Source organism: Lacerta agilis, chromosome 17, assembly GCF_009819535.1.
Source record: "Lacerta agilis isolate rLacAgi1 chromosome 17, rLacAgi1.pri, whole genome shotgun sequence".
In the NCBI taxonomy this organism is placed as follows: domain Eukaryota; kingdom Metazoa; phylum Chordata; class Lepidosauria; order Squamata; family Lacertidae; genus Lacerta; species Lacerta agilis.
In genome coordinates, this window is record NC_046328.1 from 31,226,525 (window position 1) to 31,242,597 (window position 16,073).

Consider the following 16,073-nt stretch of genomic DNA (forward strand, 5'->3'; position numbering starts at 1 on the left):
CCCAACAGCAACCCCCTCTGAGCCAACCATGAAATCCCATGTGACAGAAGTCTCCACCTCCTCCACAGAGGGATCCAGGAAAACCTCTACATCCTCAGAAGAAACGGAAAAATCCACAGCAATTTCCCCATCTGGAACCCCACCAATAACATCTCCTACAGAATCTTCCACATCAGCAACCACCCTTGAGCACACCATGAAATCCCATGTGACGGAAATCTCCACTGAATTCACTGAGGGATCCAGGAAAACCTCTACATCCACAGAAGAAACGAAAAGGTCCACAGCCATTTCCCCACCTGGAACCCCACCAATAACAGAATCCTCTGCAACAGCAATCACCTTTGAAGGAACCATGATATCCCATGTGACAGAAATCTCCACCGCCTCTACAGAGGGATCCAGGAAAACCTCTACATCCACAGAAGAAACGAAAAGGTCCACAGCCATTTCCCCACCTGGAACCCCACCAATAACAGAATCCTCTGCAACAGCAATCACCTTTGAAGGAACCATGATATCCCATGTGACAGAAATCTCCACCGCCTCTACAGAGGGATCCAGGGAAAGCTCCACATCCTCAGGAGAAAACGAAAACTCCACAGCAACTTCCCCACCTGGAAGTCTAGGCAAGTTTCCAGCCCTCAGTGCTGAAACCGGGATGATTTCTGTAGATTAATATGCACACTGCAGATTATATTATGCAAAACAACAGCATGACGTTCAGGCAGCAAACACACCAAATATTTAAGTCCCTTTGGTTGGGCACCAAAGTAGCACTAAACCTCTCCATCTATTGGCACAATAATTTCTCCCTGCGCAGGGGAACACTCTACTCTCACTGCACCCATCCTGCAACTGTTCTGGGGGTTCCCCCATGCCCTGTGGAGAGGGCACAAGGTTCCCTTGGGCAGGGAGGGAGGAGAGGGGGAAATGTCCCATTCAGCAAGCAGCAAGCCTTGCAAGAACAGGACGCAATAGCTGCATGCCACCCACTTCAGCTTGCCCCCAAGAATCCTGGGAATTGTGCTTTAGCACTCACAGAGCTATGACTCCCAGCATCCTTGGCAAACCGCTTCCCAGGATCCTTGCAAATATCCCATGCATATAAACATGTGGTGGGTACACAGCTTGAGGGATGTAGCGAGGTTGAAGAATCCAACTTATTTTAATACAGTTACAGGTGGGTAGCCGTGTTGGTCTGCCATAGTCGAAACAAAATAGAAAATTCTTTTCAGTAGCACCTTAGAGACCAACTGAGTTTGTTCTTGGTATGAGCTTTCGTGTGCATGCACACTTCTTCAGTGTATCTGAAGAAGTGTGCATGCACACGAAAGCTCATACCAAGAACAAACACAGTTGGTCTCTAAGTTATTTTAATACAGATGCTAAAGGATGAGCACTGTGGGGTTGGGTAGCACAGCAAGGCATCCCTTAGGCTTTGTCTGCAACACAAGACTCAGAGCCCCTCATGCAGCTCCAGGCACAGAATTCCTTTCCTGGAAGTCTAGGTAGGTTTCTAGCACTCAGGTTTCCAGCACTCCACCCCAAACTTTTCCTTCAAGGAAGGGTCCTAATGAGATTTTTTCTTTCACCTCAGTAACCAAGGAGGAGACGCCAACGCCATCTCCCCCCACGACTAGCACCAGCCCAAAGCCAACCACACCTAAGCCCCCTGCGGTGCAGACTTTCACCATCACTTACCACATTGAAAAAACATTTACTGAAAAGTTGTCAGATAAATCCAGCGCAGCCTACAAGGAGCTGGAGGATAAAATCGGGAAGATGGTAAGTTCTGTGGGCTTTCTACCATCCTGGAGGAGAGGGCGTAGGGGAGGGCACTGCTGCCCCCCAGTCCATCAGTTTGGTGGTGGGGTGGGGCCTGCTCATCTGTAAAGAAGGAGGCAGATATCTCTCCTCTGTCATGGAGCTAGGCAGGCATCAGACAAACAAGACCCCTTACTACAGCGGTCAGCAAACCTTTTCAGCAGGGGGCCAGTCCACTGTCCCTCAGACCTTGTGGGGGGCCTTACTATATTTTGAAAGAACAAATTCCAATGCCCCACAAATAACCCAGAGATGCATTCTAAATAAAAGGACACATTCTACTCATGTAAAAACACGCTGATTCCCGGACCACCCGCGTGCTGGATTTAGAAGGCGATTGGTACGGATCCTTCCCCCGGGCCTTAGTTTGCCTACCCATGCCTTACTACATTGGCTTAATGGGGACTGCGAATGCCTTTCAGTGCCGGATTTAGGGCAGTGCAGATATGAAACGAAGAAATATGAGGGGAATTTTGTTCTTGCTCAGAGCACCATATTACCAACGTCTGTCCCTGCCCCATTGCGCATCCTTCAATTTCCCACCGTCCATGCGGAACTCCTGATGCCCCACGCTTTCTCCTGTGTGCTTCAGTATGTCTGCAGGGGAACAGGAAGGGAGAAGGCCTGACCTCACCCCACCCGTGTTTCAGGCCCCACAAAATTAATTCATAGCCGCCCTAACACAACATGCACCTCCCCTTTCTTTCCACAGTATCAGGAAGTTTACAACTGCTCGACGTGCCCCAATGCTGGGCAATATGTTGGATTCATGGTGAACTCATTCAGGTACGCAAGGAGGATTCACTGAGGGCTGGTGAAAAGGGTTGTATTGGGTTTTCAGGTTCTCACAGGAACAAGAGCAGTTTGCCTGCATGCAGTTCCTCTCAACCCCATGCTGCCTGCGAGGGTCTCATTTAGAGCAGCTTTTGCTCTTTCCTCAGTGCTGCAAAATACAGCTGTTGCTGCCAAAAGGTAGAGGTACAGCTGCACCATGCTCTTCAATTGCCTCTAACATTTCCTGAGTATCTCTAAAAAACCCTCCATGCCCACAAGCCCCATGGAAGCCAGCTTGTGAGGCTATGTTGGGGGGTCTGATCTTGGGGTGCAAGAGCAATGAAAGGGTCCCAATGCAAACTGCACATCTGCTAAGGCGCACAGCTAAAGGGAAGTAGAATCATTTTGCTCAAACTGGGGTGTGCACTTCTGCACAGGAATCCAACCAGACTCTTTTCAAGTCTGCATCTTCCATTTGAAGTGTTATAATTTCACTTTAAACCGTCATGGTTCCCCATCCCCCAAAGAATACTGGGAGCTGCAGTTTGTTATGGGTCCTGAGAGTTGTTAGGAGACCCCTGTTCCCCTTCCAGAGATACGATTCCCAGATTATTATTTTTTTGAAAGAAGGATTGTTCATTAAACCACACTGAGGCTGGATCTACTCTGATCTGGAAAAGGGTATGGAAGTCTATTTTTAAAAGTTATATAGCTCTCGATGCAATTTCCCATTGGCGACGGATCGCTGCTCTGCCGAGTCCTTTGCTGTCACGTTTCTGTAATGTATTTTTAACGTTATAACCGATTGGTGTAGATTTGTCCTGATATTTTTAGATCCGGGAGAGAAACAGGAGCCACCCATCAATACTTAGCACCCTTAGGAAGCTGCAGTTCCTGGGATACTTTGGGGGGATCTATGTCTGTTTAATGTGGTATTGGCTTCTTTTAAGTGGGCACCGTGGATATGCTTATGGATACATTCATGCATTTATTTAATTAATTTCTGTACTGCCCTTCCTCCTAGGATCTTCTTGTGGTAATCAATATAAAAACAGAAAATAACATAACATAGCAGCAAACAAAAACGATAGCACGGTTTAAAAGGTCATAGATTGTTTAATTGGCCATAGGCCTGGGAGAAGAGCCCCCTCTGGGCCTCTCTCATTTCCGGTTGACCCCAAAACGTAAGTTCTTCCAGCAGGTGGGCCGGATGGGGTGGGGTCTCCCAAATGCCTATACCATACAGCTTTTGTCTGTAGCCAATAAAGTTCTGGCCTGATTTCACCCAAATATTTCTTGTCATTCCTCTTATTCTTTGTATTGGGAAGGACAGAAGGGAAAGTGGGGGTGCCTTGCCAGGCAAATGCACCACCACGGCATTCTAACAAAGATGAGTAAAACACCTGGGACCTTCTGCATGCATAGCAGATGCTCTACCGCTGAGTGATGGGAGTGAGTGGCTGTCAAGCCACATTTCCAGATCCGCCAACACTGCTCTTTTCCCTTTCTAACGTACAGTAAGGGCTCAGTGGTGGCAAATACAAAAGTACACTTCACGGAAAGCGCAAAGGTTTCCAGTGAAGAGCTCCGCACTGCTCTGAGCGACGCTTCTGAAGACAAACGGCAGGGTCTCAACCTGACTCAGATTGAAGGTAAAGGGCTGAAGGATGAGCAGTGGGGGGGTTGGGTACCGCAGCAAGGCATCCCTTAGGCTTTGTCTGCGCCACAAGACTCAGAGCTCCTCTTGCCGCTCCAGGCACAGAATTCTCTTCCTGGAAGTCTAGGCAGGTTTCTAGCACTCAGTGTTGCTTCCACAGATTAGTATGCTCACTGCACATTGCATCGTGCAAAACAGTGGCATGATGTTCAAAGCAGAGAATGCAGCATACATTTCAAGGCCATTGGGTGGACTCCAACGTAGCCCTAGATCTCTTGTTCCATTGGTGCAAGGATTTCTCCTCTCCCCACAAACCCTCCTGAAATTGTTCGGGGGCTCCCATGGCTTTCTGGAGCAGATCTGGAGGGAGCACAGGTTTCACTTTGGGAGGTGGGAGGAGAGCAAGGAGTGTCTCATTCTCAGGCAGAAATCCTTGTTGGGATGGGATTCAATGGTTGAACACCGAACAGTTAAGCAAACGGCCCCCACCCCGCCCCCTGGATGCCGGGAACTATACTTTACCACACAGGGAGCTACAATTCCCAGCACCTTTAGAAAACTACAATTCCCATAATCCTTCAGGGTATTCCATTCAGACCAGGGTCTCTCCCAGCCTTACCTGAAGATGCCAAGGACTGAACTTGGAACCATCTGCATGCAAAGCAGATGAGCCAAGGATCTTTCCCACAAATTTTCCATTCCTCCCAAAATGGACACGGAGGGGACTGCCATCGGAGATGCCCATTCATACCCATTCCTTCCATTCCGGGGTGATGGTGGGATGGAATGCTTGATGGTAGAGGCAGCTTCAGGGACTCCTTCTGGGGGCTCCGCCTGCTCCAGCTGGGGTCAACTCTTGCCCCATTGATCTGCTTCCTGTTCAGGTGGTGTCTATAGAAAGAGTAGAAAGAGATGCTCAAACTTCAACAACCGCCGCAGCTGACTTTGGGGATGGACATCTGTGAATTGCCAAAGGGCTGGGAGTGGGACAAATGGAAAGAAGGGGGCTTCCCGTAATCTTGGGGAGTGGAATCCTGAAAGTAAGACTCCAACCCAAGCTTCAGTACCTCTAGGGACAATCCCTGAGGAGGACAACAGGCCTGTCTCTTTTCATCCGCCACAAATCCCTCAGGTGTTTCCCTAAAGTGGGTTATTAATGGGATTCTTTGCTATCTTCCCAGTGACCTCAGACACCACGGAACCCTCTACCTCCCCACCCTCAACAACAACCTCGACTACGCTCCCCTCTTTGATGTATTTCTTGCTCAGCTATCACATTGAAATGGTTTTCAGCGAGGACTTCTTGAATCCATCCTCCAGTGGCTACGAGAAGCTGAACGGAAAAATTGGGAAGATGGTATGTTTTGTGGCCTTTCCACCACCCTGCGGGGGGGGGGGCTGCAGGAAAGGGGGTGCTACTGCTCCCCAGCCTCTCAGTATGGTGATGAGGTGAGGCTTGCTAATCTGTAAAGGTCTCTCTGCCTTTCCAGGGGTGTCCAGGTTTGTTACGCAGACAGGTGCTGAGAAGCTGTACCCCAGCCCCGCTACACCTTGGCTTAATGAGGATTGTGAACCCCCTTGTGGAGCCTTCAATTCCCCCTCGTCACCCTCATCCATGATGTACTCTCCTGCTGCCCCACATGTTTTCCTCCCTAAATCCAGAGACTCCCTATTCTTTGAAGATCTGAACAGGAGAGCCACGTCAATAGGGAATCTCCAGATTAAGTATGGGTCCACAGTAGTTGGAGCAGAGCATCACATGGACAAGGGGGAATTAGAGGGCTTCACAATCCACATTAAGCCAATATATGGACAGGGCCTAACATTATTCCTGCTTCTCCTGCAAAGGCTTCCTTTGTACATTATCACCCCGAGACAGTTCATGCACTGGTATAGCTTTTCCTGGCCTGTGACTCTGGGGTGGGGGCCCAACATAATGTTTGCTTGTTTGTTTTCTTTAATTTGTTTAATTTCTATACCAGCATAATAACAAACAAAAGCAACCCCCATCCCACCACAGTTTTGTTTATTTTTGCTGTCATCCTTTGGGTGTTCATGAGTGATCAGGTGGTGCCGCGAGAACGTTGACATTCATTTCAAATCAAGAGTCAAGTTTGTAGTCCTTATTACTTGGAGCAGGGGAAGGTTACAAGTGGAGGTGGGGCTTGGTAAAATCCCAGAAAATAGGGAAAGAGGGGTTGGTTCAGTAATGCTCTCAGTTGGTAGTGGTGATAGAGAGTGGGGCCAAGACGACTCTCAGCACCCCCCCCCTCTCTCTTCCCCTTTTCAAATGGGCCAGTAAACAGAAAAACAGCAAAATTATGCAAAAAATTATGCAAAAATTATGCAAAATCTGAGAAAATGTAGACAACTTTTTTCATGCCTCGTGCATGATGCAGAATCTGGTCTCAGAAATCTGGACACTATGTGTTTTCTTCTTCTTTGGGTGTGGGAAGGAAAGGTGTATGTTGCTTTAAATAAAATTATTTCGTATCCCTGGCCAATCACTGATGTCTTGGTAATAGAATGCCCTTGCAGTTGAGGTCAAACATACATTGCCCTTCATGTTGAACCTCTAGCACCTAAGTGGAGACTTTATTCTTATTGTTATTACAGTATGAATGTACCAGCAGGAATTTTAGCTAAATTCTAATTCTGTAGTTTTAAACTGAGTTTTTATCTTTACTACACACTGCTGAGAGATGATTGAAATTAAGTGGTATATAACTTGCTGAAGGAAAGAAATAGTAAATATTATCTCTGGGAGGGTACAGAAAGTGAGGAGACATAACTTCATCCCAGCCATGCCTCGGGCCAAAGAAAATTAGTTCATATCCTAATACAGCATGCATACTTCTTCTTTCTTTCCACAGTACGAAGAAGTTTACAACTGCTTAGGGTGCCCTACTGCTGGGAGGTATTATGGATACACAGTGAATTCATTCAGGTATGGAATGAGGATTAAATAAGGGCTAGGGGAAAGGGTCATGTAGGGTTTTCTGGTTCTTACCAGAAAAGAGCAGTTTAATCGCCTCCACTTGGTCCCAACCCTGTGCTGTGCAAGGATCTCATTCAGAGCAGCTTTTCCTCTTCCTATAGTGCTGCAAAGTACAGCGCTTGCTGCCAGAAGCTTAAGAAATAGCTATCCCGTGCTCTTCAGTCTCCTTTAGCATGGCCCAATTAAGTCTACAGCACTTCATATCTGAAAGACCCCATGGAAGCCAGAAACTGAGATAGGTTAGTGGCTATGTCATTGGGGCGCATGAGTGGTAAAGGGGTCTCAATGCCAACCACACATGTGTTGAGAGAAAGAGCCAAAGAGAAGTAAGATCAGGGTGCTCACACTGGGTTGAGCACTTCTGTACATCAATCCTAACCAGACTCTGGCCAAATCCACACCTTACATTTAAAACACTAGTCTCCTGGGCCATGCACAAGTTCCCAGGTTCAATTCCTGACATCTCCAGGTACTGCTGGTAAAGACCCCTGGAAAGCCCCTGCCATTAAATGTACACACATACAAAATTTTATTTGTATGCTGTCTTTCTGTAGTCAAAATCATGCTCAAGGTGGCTTACAACATGAAAAATATATAATTACAAAAGTAATGAAAGTAGTCATAAACAGTGCTATTTTTCTAGAAAAAGAGGTGCCGGAACTCACCATGAACGCCTTCCTTAGTCTCTTATAATAGCAATGGTACTCACCTGAGAGTGAGTTCCAGCATGTTCCAGCTGAAAAAAAGCCCTGGTCATGAACAATAAATAAAACATCAAAAGTAGAATTGTAGAATTGTAGCGTTGGAAGGGACCCCCAAAGTCATCTAGTTAGTACACAACAAATTTAAACAATTTCCACATAAATCATAATCAGGCCTAAAACAAAGATACAAAAGATTAATATCAAAAACAGAAACAACCCCCACAATCAAAACCCCTGTAGTGTAGACAATACTCAGCTACATGGACCAATGTTCTGATTCAGCATAAGGCAGCTTTGTAAGTTCCTCTTTAAATCAGCTCAGTATAGAGAAAAATGAGGACTGGAATCTTGCTTTATTTCTAGTAGTGGGACCAGGCTGAATCCCCAGCATCTCCAGATAGGGCTGTTAAAGACCCCTGGCCTGAAATTCCGGAGAGCTTCTTTGAGTCAGAACAGACTATAATGAGCTAGATGGACAAATAGTCTAGCTCAGTACAAGGCAGTGTTCCTATATGTTCCTACCCACTATTTCCAGCCATTATATGCTCAAGGAGAAAACTGTTGTTCCCAGATATGTTACCTGGACATGCTAGAGGTTAAGCCTAGGATCTTCTGCATGCATAGCAGATGCATTACCGCTGAATAACGTGTGGGCGTGAGGTTGCATTTCCAGATGCTTCAATGCGTCTCTTTTCTCTTCCTAAACATATAGGCCTGGCTCAGTAGTGGCAGATACGACGCTGTGGTTCGTGGGAGGCACGTCCATTTCCTCCGAAGAACTACGCAATGCTCTGAGTCGAGCATCTCCAGAGAAACGGCAGTATCTGAATCTGGCCAACATTGAAGGTGAAGGGGTTAAGGATGAGCAGCTGTGGCTGGGTATCACGGCAAGGCATCCCTGGGGTTGTATCTAAGCTACTCAGAGCCCCATGTGTGGAATTAGTCACTGACTTCCATTCCTGAAAGTCTTGCCAGGTTTCTAGCCCTCAGTGCCAAGCGGCATGCACATTGCAGATTGCTTTATTGCAATTAAATTGCTTTATTGCCCAGGCAGCAAACGCACCATACGTTTAAAGCCCGTTGGGTGGAATCCAACATGCCACTAAATCTCTTGTTCTATTGGCATGAGGATTTCTCTTTGCTCCATGGAACAGTCTCCCCAGTCTTCCTGCACGGCTCCTATAAAAGTCTTCTGGGAATCCCCCAAGCCCTCTGGAGAAGATTCAGGGAGGGGCAGGGTGCAAATGAGAGGAGGAGCAAGCAGAAATCCTTGTGTGGACAGGATATCAATGGTTGGCCACTGCCCATTTAAAGCACACGGCTTCCCCTCCAAGGATCCTGGGAACTGTAGTTTGCTGCTCATGTAGCTACAATTCCCAGCACCCTTAACAAAGTCCAGCTCATTGCTCAGTTACCACTGAAAGTTCCAGGAATGATTTTCTTGGACATGCAACCTCTGCAAGTCTGTTGCTCTCTTGCACTCTCTCTTTCTCTGTCCCCCCCCCCATCCCAAGCCCAGTAGCTAGACTTGCCTACCTGGGTCACTGATATCCACTCTTACCTTTTTGCAGCGAGGAATTTCGGGTCTGACACTCCCAGTCATCCAGAGACTGTCCCAGGCTGGGGTATTGCTCTCCTTGTCTTAGTTTGCATCCTTCTTCTCCTGGCACTCATCGCCTTCCTGATCCAGGTAAGTCTCTCATCCTTCTTTCTCAAAATCAAGCTGGTGGAGGTGCAGACCCACTGGGCCCAAAACAACAGCTCCGCCACCAGCTACATCAACCCGCTAGTCGGCTGAAGACTCAGGGAGCTGGTTCTGTAGAGACTCGGAGCCAGAGCTGCAAGACTAGTGGGTGTGGTTGGGGCAGCCAATGGACCACCTGGCAGACATGGGGAACATAAGAAGAACTTGCAGGATCAGGCCTCAAGTCTATCTAGCTTAGTATCCTATTACTCAGTAGTGAATCAGATGTGCCTGGTGATTTCTAGTCCTCATTGCCATAACCAGAATAAATGAGGCAAATTAGTGTGCACGTTGCAGATTCCATTGCACAGAACAACAGTGTGATTGTCAGGCTGCGTATGCACCATAGGTTTAAAGTGCATTGGGTAAAATGAAACATAGAGCTAAATCTCTTGTCCCGTCAACCTTCCTGTCTTCCTTGCCACCCCAGTATATGCCGTTTGGAGGTATACTGCCACGGAGCATGGAAGTGCCATTGAGCTCCTGTGGCTAAAGAAGAAGAGCCTTGCTGGATCAGGCCACAAAGACCCATTTATTCCAGCCCCCTGTTTTCCACTACAGCAGCCAAGTGCCTGCCTCCAAAAAAACTCACAAACAGGGCAACAATAGCAGCAGCTGTTACTCTTCCCCAACTGGCATTCAGAGGTAGAGTGCCTCTGGAGCTGGAGGCTTCCTCTAGCTACCCTAGCTAATGCCCTTTGATTGCTAATAGCTCTTTGGCCCCACCTACTAGCAGCATGTTGCCCTCGGGAAGGTTGCCCAGAAGGGAATGCAGCCCACTGTTGAAAATAGGCTCCCCATTTCTGGCATACCGGTATGTTGTTACTCAGAAGTAGAACTTGGAATCATAGAACTGTAGAGTAGGAAGGGACCCAACGGGTCATCTGCTCCAACCCCCTGCTCTCACAGCTCTCTCTCACCTTCCCAATCCATCTCTCCCAGCAACATGACCTTTCCTTACTCTTACTCTTCTTCACTCCCTCCCAGATCATCCACTGGTGTCGACGGAATCACCGGGGGAAGCTTGATTTGCTCAGCAACCAAGACTCCTACCACATCATGAGTGAGTACCCGACGTACCACACACACGGGCGATACGTTGCCCCCGGAAGCAAGCCTAACCCATACAGTGAGGTGAGCAAGAGTTACTCACCCAAGCCAAATCCTGGGATGCTCTTTAGTGACCCAGGACAAAGTACATAGGAATGTTAGAAGCTGCCATGCACCCAAATAAGCCCATTGATCCATCTAGCCTATTATTGTCTCCACTGACTTGCCAGTCAGCGGCTCTCCATGATTTCAGACAGGGGGTCTGAAGGTGCAAAGCAAATGCTCCTCCCTGGGCTATGGCCTTTCCCCTTAAGAGAAAGAAAGTTTCTAGTCCTCAAGTTTCTGAATGAAGGGCTGATTAAAACAGGATGCTGCTTTATACTGACTCAGACCGTTGGTCCATCTAGATAAGTGTTGTTTGCACTGACTGGCAGCCCTACCTAGAGATGCAGGGAATTGAACCTGGGACCTTCTACATGCAAAGCAGATGCTCTACTCCTGAGCTACATCCCTTCCCTCAAAAATAAAGGCCTCATGATTCTAAACACAGGGCTGAGACCATAGGTCAGTCGGTAGAACATGAGACCCCTAACCTGAAGTTCATGGGATCGAGCCCCATGTTGGTTGAAGGATTTCTGCATTGCAGGGGGTTGGACTAGATGACCCTTGTAGTCCCTTCCAACTCTACAATTCTATGATTCTGTGAAATAGGAATGGAGGAAGCTGCCTTATACAGAGTCAGGCCCTTGGTCAATCGAACTCAGTTTCTGTTTCCATTCCTAGTGCCTCCCCCACCTATACCCTTCTAATCTTAATCCCCCCCCCCCTGCAAAAGAAGCCCCATAGAAACAGTTAATGGTTTCATGCAGGCAGGCATGAATTTGCCACATTACACCTACATGTCACCAGTGTTATTTATGTGGGGCTCTGGGGAGGTGCGCTTGGTAACTTTCAGGAACAATTTAAAAGCATTCCTGTTCACCCAGGCATTTGATGGCTGAAAGACATTGTTCCTGGCAACCCTGAGTTCACTGTTTGAGGGACTGTTTTTAAATGCAGCATATTATTATTAATAATAATAATTCTAAAAACAGTTAAAACTTCCTAATAATAATATGCTGCACATCTGACTGGGCTACCCCAGCAACTCTGGGCAGCGTCCAACACATTAAAAGACATCAAACATTAAAAACTTCCCTGTACAGGGTTGCCTTCAGATGTCTTCAGAATGGTGTGTGTATTATTATTATTATTATTATTATTATTATTATTATTATTATTATTAGTGTTTTTCTCACCCTGGGCACCTTCTTCAGGAGGAAGGGTGAGATTTAAATTGAAATAATAATATTTTAAAAACAACCCAAATGGACATTAGAGGGACTCCAGGAGTACAGGCCCCTGCCCCCAAAGAGCTTAAAATCTGAAAAATTGGACAGAAGAAGGTAAACAAATGCAGACTTCCTGCCAGGCCCTAAGAATTGGAGGGGTTGGGGCATAGTGGGAACTATCTCAAGCCCCGCCATGTTTGCAGGCGAGATGGGGCCACAAGTCAGTTGTTTGCCTGTCTGTCCTCCCCATTTCCCTACCCTGTATTACTCCCCCTGTCACAGCCTTTACTTTGTAATCCCCTTGTGGGCAGAGACCCTGCTCACTGAGTGACGTCAAGGGGTTTTCCCTGCGGCCAACATCTCTGCCAGCCATGATGGAGGGCACCCTGAAGCCCCTGCCTCTCATCCTTCATGACACAATGGTTTCGCCGCTGCCCTCAAACCCCAGAGCGAGTCTCTCTGCCCTCCACCTCCACCCCTGAGTTAATCTGTAATGGGGCAGCTGGTGCGAAAGGCTGCAGCTGTGGTCACCATGGCAACGGGCAACGGCGGCTTCGGCCTAGCGCACCTGAGGCAGCCTTCGACCTGTTGCCATGGGAACCTTTTCCCTTCCTCCACTACTGTCACCCCCCTCCAAGGCTGAGGCCTGGGGAACTTCCACAGAGAGCACCCACCCACCCACCCTGCTTCCTGACAGGCCGCTGACCCTTGAGAACGGTCAGCATGACCGTCATGGCTGGGTAGGCCATGTTGCCAAGGCGACCTGCGCCAACCGACCCCAGCAGGGCCTCTCGGGCGTTAGGTGGCTCTCAGTAAGGGGTGGGTGCCATTGCGCATGTGGCAGGGAGAGAGGCCTGCTAAAGTCACCTAGGCCATGCGCCCTGCTCGCTCCCCACAGAGCCGGGTGTATCTGTCCTGTTCCCAACACGGCTCTGCTGAGCAAACATGGAGACGTTGAGCAAATATTTAGCTTGGCACCCTGGGGCTGTTTGCAAATCTAGGAGGAGGGGAGAGAGAAAGGGGGGCAGGGTCAAGCCTGGCACCGCAGGTCCCTGGAATGGCTTCACCCTCCTCCCTCCCGCCCTGTCCCCCTGCTGCAACTGAATACAGCAGGCATCACTGGTTAGACTGGGGGGAGCGGTGGTGGTCCCAGGCTAGGACTGAGCCCGTTTGCCCTTGGTGTGGTTGCCTGGGGGTATGTGGCCAGCACCTCAGCTGGCCTGGCCGCTCCCCAGCCTCGTGACTGGGCAATGTTTACACACGACATTGAGCTGCTTGTGATGTTTCTGGCTGCCTTCCAAGGCTCTTTCCTCAGCAGCTGGCTGCAGCTCCCAGCATTTTTAACTCCTCTGGGGAAACGACACTCAGTGGGGTCAATCTGGGCAACCTGGACGTTGGGGCAATTGCATGTGCATGGCCCTTTAGTTCAGCTTGCTCCACCTTGGCTTTTTCCTTCTCGAAAGGGGATAAGCAAGGCGCTAGCCCTCAGTGTTCCACAGGGAAAGGTGGAAATGCACCTGAGCCCTTTGCTTCTCTCCGTTTCCTCAGTGTATCAGGTTGAAGAGAAACGGGGAAGTGAAGGGATGATAACAATGTTCCAGGAAGTCTTCACACATGCTGGCCCTTACCAAGGCAAAGCTGTCCATAGGTGGCATCATCCAAAATCTGCCTCCCCCCCAATAGTGCCCCATTTTTGCCACTTGCATCACCTGTACACCTTGCAGCTGAGCTGCCCTTATTTGCTCATATCCTCCAAGTTCCAACCTTTTTAGCATGCAAAGAGGCACATTTGTTTGCTTTTTAATGTTACGTGACAAAATAACTCCTCATGCATTTGCTGAGAACAGAAGGCATAAAACGTCTTTTATGGGGCCTGATGACTGGCACGCCTCATAAAAGAATTTTGGAAATTTTCGCTTCTGAACTTCCCTATTGCCAAGGTAAAGGTCTCAGTGGCCTTCTGTGTAAATAGAATTTACACAGGATATTCCAATATTCAGAATTTTAAAACCTAAGTTTGTCCATGCGTAAGTTATTCAATCCAGCATCAAATCAGGAAGGACGAAGTTTTGCGTGGCCAGGAGGCTTTGTTGCCGCCAAGCTATAAACCCACTAGTCTGTCAATGGGTCAAGATTCGGACACACGTCTCCCAGTTTAAATCCTTTCAGATAAGCAGGTTGCTGTTGAATGTTCACAGGATCAGAGCATGTAAAACTGTTAGCAAACCTGTGCAGATCGCTCTACTTTCTCTATGCTGTATCCAGTTTTACTCAAAATTGCCTGTTAGCCATTAATGGTCATTCATGTCAATGAATCTGCTCTAAGTAGGGATGAATGGTCCTGCCCATTTTGAGTCTCTCGTTTTCTCATTTCTCCAAGCTTAGTTTCAGTTATCTACCTTCCTACAGTGGTTTGTGATTTTTTTTGGGGGGGGGGGGGAGAGGCGGAATCATCATGAAAACTCATCAGCCATATTAGTACAAATTTCTCCTTTAAAAACCCACATTTTTGTATGCAGTTTTGACTTAACATACATATTTTTGCAAATAATTTATTCTAATGTAATGCATTTTGTATGTGTTATATCCCCACAATATAGGCATTTTTAGTAAACATTATTTGGAGAATTGCATCTCAGAATTCAAAGTACAGATTTCAAAGCATGGCCTTGTTTCCACTTTTGTATTGTTTTGGAAAGTCCAAATTCAGTAGGTTCTGCTTCAAATGCAAACTGAATCAATTTTCTCTCCCATCCATCAATCTGAGTTTGAATAATATTGAATATAACACACTGGGCAGATAGAAATTCCATTGGTGGAACTTTTTCTGGCACAGCAATGCAAGAAGCATGGCATCTCCTGTTTCATTTCTCTCTTATTAATGGCAGAGGAGCAAGGCCGGTAGAGAGAAGTTGGCAGCCCTGGAGCCAAATATGTGAATATGGTTAGTCGCTCATCAGGGGATGTTTAATGCCAAAGCACAACTTCCTACATGTGATTGTACTAACCGTTTCCTTTCTCTGTGTTTTTCCCACAGACTCTACCCAAGAACGGTAATGCTCCCTTCTCCTACACCAACCCCACAATGGCCAATGATGAACTGTAGGCAGAGCACACCCTACAGTTGGACTTGGCAAGGGGGGTTAGCCAGAACCTGGCTGAGCCACATAAATGCAGGGATATTGTTGGGCTTCGGTGTGAATGTGGGAAGGATGAGTTCTGCAAACAAGCTTGGAAATAGCCACTCGCCTACTCACCTATGGTGAGTTTCAAATTGCCTGAAGGCGAACAAGCAGCACAATTTCAACAACTGAAAGAATCTATTCTATTGATGTGCCAAAAAAATCTACCCCTTGCAAATGTGTTGTGAGCGAGCAACCCTCTCCAAAGCAATGAGGAAAACTAGAGAATGCTTTGCAAAGCTAGCTGTGTCCCTCAAGCCTGGAATGTTATGCTCTGAGCCAGTGGAACTCCCCGTCACAGGGATCTCACCAGGGCTCAAAAGATCAACGGGAGATTCTCTTGCACTGGACAAATTAACTAAGAAGATGAGGACGAAAGGAAACCTCCTAAGCTGCTGAACTGTAAATTCTGAGTTTCCAGACTCTTTTCCCCATCACCACTATGAAAAAGCTGAACTTTTTTGCTGAGTGTCAAATATTTACAAATTAATTTTATTTTTATTAATATTAATATTAATATTAATATTCTATTAGTGATTTTTGTAAAAAAACAAACAAACCGCAATATAAGAGATCAACATGTACATGAATATGCAGGTCCTGCCTTCTGAATGCTCACTCTGCAAAAATTCACTTATCCAAACATGAGGAATTAGTACCCAAACCTCGCTATACACATTGCAAATTCAGATATGCAAACAGAGAGCATTTTTTACTTCCTTGTTTGCCTTTTGCTGGTTGGCTGAGGAACAGAACTGAACTGTAGTGATCTGTATTTTAGTAAGGTTTCAGAGGGTTTTCCTAAG

General features: G+C 47.2%; 1 protein-coding gene across 1 annotated transcript; it reads left to right on the forward strand.

Annotated features, from left to right (window-relative positions):
• The first annotated feature begins 514 nt into the window (after positions 1–514).
• On the forward strand, positions 515–15,773 carry MUC1 (mucin 1, cell surface associated). The gene is made up of 10 exons (XM_033136226.1): positions 515–629; positions 1,601–1,788; positions 2,540–2,613; positions 4,120–4,283; positions 5,440–5,615; positions 7,132–7,205; positions 8,673–8,806; positions 9,532–9,650; positions 10,692–10,838; positions 15,123–15,773. The coding sequence occupies exons 1-10, from the start codon at positions 515–517 to the stop codon at positions 15,189–15,191; spliced, it is 1,260 nt and encodes a 419-aa protein (XP_032992117.1). The 3' UTR covers positions 15,192–15,773.
• Positions 15,774–16,073: the final 300 nt, after the last annotated feature.